The sequence below is a fragment of the Jaculus jaculus genome, chromosome 7 (assembly GCF_020740685.1).
Source record: "Jaculus jaculus isolate mJacJac1 chromosome 7, mJacJac1.mat.Y.cur, whole genome shotgun sequence".
Taxonomy (NCBI): domain Eukaryota; kingdom Metazoa; phylum Chordata; class Mammalia; order Rodentia; family Dipodidae; genus Jaculus; species Jaculus jaculus.
Window position 1 is genome coordinate 67,335,018 of NC_059108.1, and position 11,388 is coordinate 67,346,405.

The 11,388-nt window shown below is 39.4% G+C and overlaps 1 protein-coding gene across 1 annotated transcript; it reads left to right on the forward strand.

The window, feature by feature from the left end:
* The first annotated feature begins 4,356 nt into the window (after positions 1–4,356).
* On the forward strand, positions 4,357–5,319 carry LOC101599284 (olfactory receptor 4E1). Its single transcript, XM_004661748.2, has one exon. The coding sequence runs from the start codon at positions 4,357–4,359 to the stop codon at positions 5,317–5,319; it is 963 nt and encodes a 320-aa protein (XP_004661805.2).
* Positions 5,320–11,388: the final 6,069 nt, after the last annotated feature.

Here is an 11,388-nt window from a genome sequence, read left to right on the forward strand (position 1 = left end):
GGTGTAAAAGCTGAGTAGGGCATCTAAGTGGCATTCTATGCCTCATTAGAGGGAAGTTGCAGGTCAAGAAGAGAGGCCACCAAGAAGAAATAAAGGGAAAGGACAGAAACTATTAAATAAGATCAGGGATATTTTCTCCACCTTACATTTCACTGGTTCCAATAATTGCCCTATAATTAACCGAAAATCATTTTTATTGCTTTTGGCATATTGTGACTATCATAAAGCATCTTGATTCAAAAAGCATAGGGCCTTAGTATGGTTGACTATCCACCATACTAATGTTTACTCTTATTTCTAAGGCTGTTGCCATGGCAGTTCATATGTTCTGAAAGTGCTAGGTTCTTCAATGTAGACAAAACTGGCTCTGGTCAAGAATAATAGATTCAGCAAGAAAACTCAGGAAATGGAGGCCAACTACAAAGTCTTGGGAATTAGCATTTTCTATAACTTCTGTTTCTTTTTGTTACCATCTCCTCATATACACACTATGCCATGAAGAGTTGACTACAGGTCTTCTAGTATGCCCTTTTTTTAATGCAACACAATCCACATGCTCTGTATATGTTTCAAAAGTTCTTTAAAAGTTAGTAATATTAGTCACATTTTATGAATGAGAAAACTAAGGACCAGAGACATTAAATAACTTTCTTAATCTCACACATCTAGGTATTTGGAATTTGTACCCAGACAATCTCCCCAGTCAAAATACTGAACCTTAACTTAGAGAGTTGCATAAACTTTAACTTCTAACATTCTCAAGTCTATGTTTTCAGATGGATTAAATAGGAAGTCATGAAGCCCATTATCTAACAATTAGCACCTAGTAGGCAATCATTAAAAACTACTTATTTAATTGCTCATAAATATACCTTAATGAGTTAATAGTAAGTTCTGCTTTTCTTTTAAAATAAATTTTAATATATTTATTTACAAGCAGAAAAAGAGAGATAGGGAGAGTCGCAGAGAGAGAATGGGCATGCCAGAGTCTTCAGCCACTGAAAATGAACTCCAGACACATACACCACTTTGTGCATCTGGCTTTACATGGGCACTAGGTAACCAAACCCAGATCATTAGGCTTTACAGCAAAGGGCCTTAACCACTGAGACATCTCTTCAACTAAATCCTGCTTTTTCTATAAATTCTTCTAATGACAATTACAAAGTTTGATACACTGGTCCCCACAGAACTACTTGTTGTGAGTAGTAACTGGGGAAGCTGATGTCATTGCTTGAATGTTTCCATGGACATGAAGTGTATATATTTCAAGGAAAACAGTGCCAACATTATAGCTGCCAGTTCAGCTGCATTCTTTGCCTATGATGCCTCTTCAGGGCTTAACGCTAGAATAATCCATCTGAAATTAATAAAACTCACCTAGAGAGTATGCTGCAAAGGGGGAAAGATGCTGCAGCCACACTGGTTTTCATTTGTCTTTATTTAATGGGAAAACAACCCTAGAAAAATCTCACTACAGAGATACATGCTCTGGCATTTTGCAAAAAGGATATTATTATTATTATTATTATTATTATTATTATTATTAAAGGCACAAAAGTATGATTTTTGCATAAATTCTGAATTAATGCCTATCATTGAATTAATCTACTATGACTTATCATCAAACTGAACAATAACTTAAGGAAATTCTGGGGCTCTCACTCTTCTATAGAAAAAATTCATTTTGTTTCTTTCTCCTGAAAGTTAATATGCTTCATATTGAAATTACAAGATTGAAATTTTAATTGTTTTCAGAAGAATTGTGAGCATCAGGAACTACTCAGGTGAGTTGTATAGACTTTTAGTTTTATTCTTAATTTTTCTCTTTATCATTTTGCCCACTATTTTCCTGACATGTATACTTGGTGCGCAACATTTCTGACATAAAGTTGATGTTGTTAGATACAGCTCAATTTTCAAAGTGTTTTGATCTGTAGCCCCACAGAATAGGGGAAAAAAATGTTAATGGGGGAAAAGTCGGCTATATCCATGTTCTGTGAGAAAGTAACAGAAGTCTTCATTTCAGAACAGTTCTTAATATTCAGACGTTTTCCTGCCTAGTTAGTTGAAATTTCCCCTATTAAATTTCATGTAAATCCTTGGCTCCATTTTTATCTCTTCAACTTTCAATTTTACAACCATAAGAATAGATCACTGAAATACTTGAGATAGTCTTCTGAAGCAAAGGTTTTAATTGACTACTCTAGGAAAATGTAAAAGCTGTAAAATTAATCCATAGATATATTTTAACAAAAACTACTATAAATATTAATCAAAAAACTGATGAATTAATTTTTAAAGTTTAATTGAAAGACCTCATCTGCCAAAAAACTATCTTGTTTTCCATAGAGGTATCTTTCTTCTTCCTTGATTTGATACCACTGGTCATCTTTCCTCTAATGTAAATAGCAAAAAGAACCATTGTTTGCATAAGACCAACATAACAAATTACAGGTATTATCTGATAGGAAAGAGGGCTAGCCTTTTTTTTCATAAGCAGTATACAGGTAATTCATTTTTCCGGCAGAAAGTCCAGTCCTAAGAACTGATATAAAGTACTATTGATCTGTAGTAGAAAGGAGGTAGTATCAGATGATGTGACCTATGGAACAAAGAGGGACAGCTTCCATGCATGAGCTACCACAAGATGGAATGAGGGGGAAAGTCTGAGAAGATTGGTTCTTTAAAGATCACATCTTCAACATGACTCAGGACATCTGAAAGAGGATACCAGAGATCACAAAAACACATTCCACTTAATTCCCCTGTTATGCTGAACATTATAGAAAGTCCAATCAGAATGACAACAGAATAGGTAAAGTCTGAGGCAGAGGTGAGGCGATCTGAACTCTAGACCACCCAGTTGTGACTACAATTCTACTTTGCCCGTCTGTGCCTCATTTTCTTCATTTGTAAAATGAAAAAACAAACATATGAAAACTTTAAAAAGACTAAAATCCAAGGTTATTAAAAGTAGTGGGACACTAGAATCATAGCTAGGCAGTGTATTAAAAAGTAAAATAATTCTTTTGATTGACTTGTGGAGCAGTAATTCAAACAACAGAATGAGAATTTGAAGAGCAGAGATAATGATGCTAAAAATAGTATTGTTAGTCCTGGATCTTGACCTCCGATTTAAGAAAGAGCAAGGAGGAAGGAGAGTCTCTTTACCCTCTGACTCCTTACCACTAAGACTTCCAGGGTTTTTCCAGCCTTCTTTAAAAATTGTTCAGTAAATAATTATAACCAGAAAATTGCGAGTTGCCAAGCAGCTCAGTGAAAAGCTGCTGCCTTCTAAAAGTTACACTGTAGAAATTAAACTTGGCTCCATGACAAAGCCAAGAGAGGAGAAAGTAATTTGAGCCAGTGAATATTGCAGTTTCCAGTATAAGAAGGAAAACTATGATCAAGGCTCAGTTGTATCAGACTTCAGACAAATTTCACATTTAGGTTAGTGGGAACCTTCAAATAGCCTATAACTGGAGCTGGAGTTGGAAGCAGGAGGATCAGGAATTGAGGGTCATGCTCAGATATTTAGCAGGTTCTAGTCCAACCAGAATTATGTGAGACCCTATCTTAACAACTCTCTCTCTCTCTCTCTCTCTCTCAATTTCGCTCCCTCCCTCTCTGTCTCCAATAAATAAATAAAAATAAAATATTCTTTTTAATAAAAGGGGGCTGGAGAGATGGCTTAGAGCTTAAGGTGCTTGCCTGCAAAGTCAAAAACCCAGGTTTGATTCTCCAGGCCTTGTATAAGTCAGATGCAGAAGGTGGTGCATGCATCTGGAGTTATTTGAAGTGGCTAGAGGCCCAGGTGTTCACATTGTCTCTTTCTCTCTCTCCCCTCTCTCTGTCTCAAAAATAAATAAATAAATAAATATTAAAAAATAAAGAGTGTATGATCTAAATCTATGTTAAGATTTTGCTACAGTGAGAGAGAAATAACTTGTTTGATTTCTCCTTTTCCCTCTTCAACATGGTTTTAGGTTTCTTAGTGAATTAAAATTCTTTGTTATATTATTCCAAAATGGTGGACTGAGAACCTACTGTGCACCAACCATGATTTAAAACACTGAATGGGGTTTTAAAACAGAATGCAAGACTCAAGATGCATCTCATATATAGGGAAAATGCTGAGTATGTGTGATCATTACATCTTCAGCACCAAGGAAAGGAGCAAGGAAGAGAGGGAGGGAAGGAAACAAACAATAAATTTGGCTACAGAGTCCAGACTTAATAAAAAGCCATAATTGCCCAAGGAATTAAGTAACTAAGTGATTAATACAGATATTAAGTGTTATAATTGGTTGGTTTTCTTTCTATAATTCTTGATAGGAGACTCCAACCCTGAGAATGGAAGTGGCTGTCCTACGCAATCAAACTTCAGTGGAATATTTTCAGCTTAGAGGTTTATCTGTAAACCAGAAGGTGCAGATGGCTGTATTTTCCATGTTCCTTGTGTTGTATGTTCTGACTTTGATTGGCAACATCCTTATTGTCATCACAATCATCTATGACCACCGGCTTCATACCCCTATGTATTTCTTCCTCAGCAATCTATCCTTTATTGATGTCTGTCACTCCTCTGTCACTGTCCCCAAGATGCTAAGAGACACCCTGTCAGAGGAGAAGCTCATCTCCTTTGATGCCTGTGTGACCCAGATGTTCTTCTTACACCTCTTTGCCTGCACAGAGATCCTCCTTCTCACTGTCATGGCCTATGATCGGTATGTGGCCATTTGTAAACCCCTGCAGTACATGATGGTGATGAACTGGAAGGTGTGTGTGCTACTGGCAGTGGCCCTTTGGACAGGGGGCACCATTCATTCCATCTCTCTGACCTCACTCACCATCAAGCTGCCCTACTGTGGTCCTGATGAGATTGACAACTTCTTCTGTGATGTACCTCAGGTCATCAAACTGGCCTGCACTGATACTCACATTATTGAGATTCTTATTGTCTCCAACAGTGGGTTGATCTCTGTGGTCTGTTTTGTGGTCCTTATAGTGTCTTATGCAGTCATACTGGTAAATCTGAGACATCAGATCTCCGAGGGCAAGTGGAAAGCCCTGTCTACCTGTGCGGCCCACCTCACTGTAGTCATACTGTTCCTAGGACACTGTATCTTCATCTATTCCCGCCCATCCACCAGCCTCCCTGAGGATAAGGTGGTATCTGTGTTTTTCACTGCTGTCACCCCTCTGCTAAATCCCATCATATATACCCTTAGGAATGAAGACATGAAGAGTGCCTTGAACAAGGTAATAGGAAGGAAGGAAAGAAAAGAAGAAAAATTAAGACATCCATGCCCTTAGAATGTTTGGTGTGACAAATCACAGAAATGTCTGTCAAAGAAGAAGCTGTATACCATGTTTATCAGACTATATGACATTGTAAAATTTTCAGCTGGTCCAATATCTAACTTTCTACATTCTGGAATTATCCTAGACGCATTTGAATTTACTTAAATCTTTCAACAGCAGTAAAGTATAGGTGTTATGTTTATTTAACCATGAAGAAACGAAAGCTCATACAGGCAAAATAGGATGCCAAAAATCACCTTGGTAGGAAATTAGGAGGGCAAGCTTTCAAGGGTATAGCTCAGTGGTAGAACATGTGTTTGGCATGCAGGGGGCCCTGGGTTCAATTCCTAGCATCACCTAAAAAGCCATAGAACTGGGGTGGACACCAAATATACCAACACAATATATATATAAAATATATAACTCCAAAAATTAGTGAAATAACAAGTTAAATTTATTACATCAAGCTGTCTTTCCTGCTTTTCTGTTAACAAAAGTATAAATAAGCCAGATTTAAGGCAGTTGCTGCTTACATCATTAACTTAGATATATGCCTAAACATCTTGGTAAATAATGGTAAGTTAGAAAAAGTGTATTTGCGAATGTGTTTTGTGCTGCGGCTTGTCTAATTGTTGTGTCACTGCTTGTCTGGGAAGAAATGGGCCAGAAGGTATCAATTCAGAAAATACCTCTGGGCTGGAGAGATGGCTTAGCAGTTAACCGCTTGCCTGTGAAGCCTAAGGACCCCGGTTGGAGGCTCTGTTCCCCAGGTCCCACGTTAGCCAGATGCACAAGGAGGCGCACACGTCTGGAGTTCGTTTGCAGAGGCTGGAAGCCCTGGCGCGCCCATTCCCTTTCTCTCTCCCTCTATCTGTCTTTCTCTCTGTGTCTGTCGCTCTGAAAGAAAAGAAAGAAAGAAAGAAAGAAAGAAAGAAAGAAAGAAAGAAAGAAGGAAGGAAGGAAGGAAGGAAGGAAGGAAGGAAGGAAAGAAAGAAAGAAAGAAAGAAAGAAAGAAAGAAAGAAAGAAAGAAAAAAGAAAATACCTCTATAATTAATTTTTAAAAAAAAAACATTATTCAGAGTTTCAGCAGGAGATATGCAAGTCTGGAGACTGGGTGTTTATTGGAAGATTAACCACTCTTTGTGTCCTAGAGTGGCCAGCCTTTCAGGTTGGCTGGCCCTCACAGGGAATCTTTTTCTTCCACTGATTTATAGGGTACAAAACGTCATCTTTGGAAAACCAGGCCCCCCTACATCATGCTTGGAGGATCCTGGTAGAGGAGTCTCCCTCATGGATTAAACCCAACAAACCTGCCCCTCCTTGTAATTAATCTATTCTTATGTCAAAGGCAGCAAAGACACCTCCCCCACTTGTCCGGCCAGAATCACCAGAAGAAGTAACACCATCACCCTAGGTTCCAGGGGAAATGGAAGCCCCTGCTGCCAAACCTAGGGACGTGCCCCTGGAAGACCTTCCTAATCCAGCTCATACTCAGAGCGGGTCTTCTTATCAGCTAGTAACCCCTGAGTGGACAATACTTGGTGCCATGCTGGCCATGAGAGTCCCCTTTAGAAGATAGCTTACGTTCTTCTCCATTGCTTGATTCTACCACCAGGGCTCCAACACCAGTGATCCTTCCTTTAAGGCAGGCCTTTACCTCATGGGGACATCTCCAAGGGGAAAGAGATGCCCATCCCCCATGGTGTATGTTCCCTTCTCTACTAGTGATCTTTATAACTGGACAAATCAAAATCCTTCTTTTTAAAAACACCCACAAGGCCTAATCTTATTAGAAACTGTCTTTTATATGCTTTTTTTTTTTTTTGATGCTTCTTGTAATTCATCTGTGCATTTGTTTATGTCTTCCTTTAGCATTGCCAGCTGATTTTTGTGGTCTTCCTTTTTTCACTCTCCCTCAAGTCTCTTAACTGTCTTTGAATTCCTTCCATTTTCTTATCCATTAGGTCTAGTCTAGTGAGGGCAGCATCCACATGATTATCAGTCCTTTGTTGCTTTTCTTTAAGTTCTATCAGTAGCTTGGTCAGAGTTGCCTTGCTCATAGCTTCATTTAGGTGTTCTAATCCTAATGACTCTGCTATGTTTTGATTAGAGATGTTCATTGTAGAAGTGGGTTATCTAACTGGATTTTCTTGCATTTGGTTTTTCATGTTATTTCTTTTGTGTGGTGATCTGCCAATCACAGTGTATGGCCATGTAGGTGAGTGGATCAGCCTGTGCTCAAGCACAGTGGGAATCTGAAGCAGCCTGAGGCAGTTGTCAAGCGATCTGGGCTTTGGATCTTACTTGCTAATGCTGCTTGAGTGCCTGCCTGGCCGGGGCACCAAAGTTGCCTGAGCTCTCACACGGTAATTCACCAAAGCTGTCTACACTCGCACTAGGAGGGGCATTGAGACACCAAGCACTGAATCAGCCCAAAATCTGGTGGGGGAACACTGGGACCCCCAAGCAGTCTGTGATCCCACAAAATAGGACAATGGCAGACAGCCGGCATGTCAGACAGGAAGGGGATGGCACCTTAGTTGGCACAAGCAACAGACACAGTCTGGACTCATGTGGCAGTTGCTATGGGCCTGGGCTCACATGAATGTGTGGTGATCCGAGCATTAAGTGAGTGAGTGACGGAGCAGTCTAAGCTTCCACATGCAGTGATTGATAGGCAAGGTGGCCGTTTGGCATGCAAATTGATCAAAGGACCCTGAGCTCCAATGGGATAGCAGGCATAGCCTGACCAAGGTCACTTGAGGGCAGGGGTAGCAGCACGATCACTGCTGTGCAGTGAGGCAAGTGGAACTATGTTGGCCTGGGGCCCTTTTCCTACAGTAAGTGTGTAAGTTTCCTGAAGCTTGAACTATGGGAATGGCAGATGCTGGTGGGGAGGGGAAGGCTATCCACCCACGAGGAAATCAGAGATTCTCTGTTTTTCCCCCTCTGTGTCCTCCCACTGGCAATCTATTGAAGATAGGTCTCCCCTAGAAGACCCACTGAACCCTTAATGTTTTGCCTTTGTTTCCCAGGGATCGGCGGCAGTTAGGTGGTCGCCATCTTGGCCAGAAGTCCTTGACTGAGAATTTGATTACACAAAGCTTAAGAATAAAGCAGAACTTGGTCATTGTTGAGTTAAACCAGTCTAAAATTTACATATATTAGAGACCTTCTGACAGACATAAAGCAATGTTGTAAGCAAGCATCTCTAAACATTGAACAGCTTTATAACTTAATTTATAATGGTTCACAATGCCTAAATACATTGTATAAGACTTATAGGATAACCTTAGCTATGACCACCCAGCAGAACCAGCATGAACAAGGCATGGACCATTTCATACTTACAGTATTTTTACATATAATAATCTTCTAGTAGATTATTATTTAATAATGACTAAACCTTGATGTTAAGGCTCATTATTTTTAAGTAGTTGACAGATAGAGGAGCACAGCTAAATTGCTTGAGTTAAAAACATTATCTAGCACAGATTAACATCCGTGAACTGAACTCTTAATCTTGACATTGTGAGGCATAGCAATCCCAATTTATAAGCTGAATACCATGACAGAACTTGTTAACAAAGTACATATTTTTGTGAAGAAATGTGAAACTGTTATCTTTTAAAGATAACAACCCTTTCAATATCTGTTATCTATGTATTAAAATTGATTAATTATTACAAATGTACCCAAATGTTATTAAACTATGTTTAAATATATTTGCTTCAAGTTTTTAAAAATTATTTATTTAAGAGAGAGAGGCAGATAGAGAAACAATGACTCACCAAGGCCTCTAGACATTGCAAACAAATTTCAGATGCATGCACCACTCTATGCATCTGCCATACATGGGAACTGGAGAACTGAACCTGTGTCCTTAGGCTTCACAGGCAAGCACCTTAATGGCTGCCATTCTTCAGCCTCTAAATGTTTTGTTTTTTTTTTCTTAAAAGTTATGTTTTGAAGCAATACTCTGTATACTTTATTTTGAAGAGTTTTTCAAGATCAGTGTTATTTGCCTTTTTATGATCACTGACCTCTGTAATATAATGATTGTTATAAATTAAAATTTTTAAGAAATTCTTGAAACATTCTTACGATCAAATCAATGTATAAATTTTGCTAAAAGGACATATTACATATTATGTAGGTTTATGCCTTTTATGCTAGAAAGCTAAATCCCAAGGCTATCAGTGTAAAGATGTAAGGTTAATGAATGCCCAAAGACCACACAGGACCACTCTGAGGCAGGAACAAAGGTGTTTGTTGGGTACTGAGCTGCCAAACTGTCTCATTGGAGAAGAAAGAGAGAACAGCCAGTGTGATTCTAGATAGTTTGGGTTTTTATAGAGAGTTTCCTTTGGGGAGAGGGATACAGAAGACTGGAGAATTCAGGGTAAAGCAGGGACTAAATAGAGAAGCTAATTAATCAGAGTGACAGAGACCAAATGGAGGAGTTGCTGTCAAGAAAGAAACCAGGTTGCCTCTAACATAAAATCAGTAGGAAACTATGGCCGAGGCATTGTTAAGTCAGGGGAGTAAAGGTTAGGCAATATAAACATCTAAAGGTGCATCAATCAGGCTGCTGTCATTCTTTTCCTTCATTTAGACTCCATCTTGGGACTCTTGTCCTACCTAACATTCTAGCATTTTGTATATAAATAATAATAATAATAAAAGAATAAGGGGGCTTGGTCATCTAATATTACTGCTTCCTTCTGTGAGGGAACATGGTCTGGGTGTTTCAGGGGTTGCTGGTGTTAGCTGGCAAGTCCTCTCACAGAAGGCAGAGCAGGCGATGGGGAGTCAGGTCTGAGGAGGTTAAAAGTTGGGATTGAGTGGAAGAGGGACAGGTTAACAAAAGTTGGTTGAATGTTTGATGTGTAGGATTATGTACCTGGTTTTGAATGCATTTCCAAAGACAGGGGCCTATTTAAAGTAAAAGAAATATCCCCATTAATAGCCCAAGTAATGATAGTAGCCAAGTGTGGTGGTTTGAATAGAATAGATGGCCCCTAATATATTCAGTTCTTTATTGTTTGTAGTTTGCATCTGCTGGCTACCTGGCTGGAGGCAATGTCACTGGGTGATCTTAAGGTGTGGTGGTGGCTTTCCCATTTCAGTCTAAAGATATGCAAAGGGTGCCTAGCAGGAGTTCCTGAAGTGTGCTGTGCTTTTGATCTTTTAGGCTTGTGCTTTTCTCTCTCTGCTTGGTCCTGTGAAAGCAGGCCAGTTTCTTCTGCCATTATGGAACTTCCCCTGGATCTGTAAGCTTCAATAAATCCCTTCCTCCATAACTGTGCCTGGTCTGGAAGTTCATCTCAGTGAACCTAAAGCTGTCTGCTACACCAAGGGAAATAGTTCTAAAGATATCTCATTGTCCTGAGGACAGCAGGGTATCAGGATAGACTCTGTTGGCCAGGGCTTAGTGCTTTTTTTTTTTTTTAGCCTCTAATTTTATGTTACCTGATTGGTTTATATAATAACAACATTCCTCTTTGAGGAAGAGACAGTTTCCTCCCTTCTCAGCTGTAATGAGGTTGAGACCTTGACAGTTCTAAAGGGCTACTGATGTCAACAAGTTGAGCTGCTGCTGTAGCAGGTGAAGGGCTAAAACAGAGTCCTTAATAGCTGTACTCAGTTCTGTGGAAACTGTTGATAAAAAATTAAGCCCTTGTCCCAGTCCTCCTGCAGCCAGTCCTATAGCTATTATAGATGAGGCAAGACTTACTTTTATCAGTATAGGCAATTGGCCTGTGATAAGCTCAGCCTTTTGGGATATAGTTTCCTTAGGTAAAGTGCCAGTCTCTATTATTGGTCATTTGAAACAATAGCATATCTTGTTATTAGGGACCCCTGTGGGGTGGTATAAGAGCTTCCATCTATATGCCAACTGTCCTCAGGGTCAGGAAGGGGAGACAGTGAAATACTGGGGTTGTGGTTAGCTAAGTTCTTCCAAAGTCTCTAGACAAGATTGTGTAAGTTGTTTAGTTAGAGTTAGAAGGGTAGCTGGGTTAGGCGAGGACAGGAGTCTGAAGCAATGTTTGGGTTGTCTAGAAAGGTAACATGAAAAA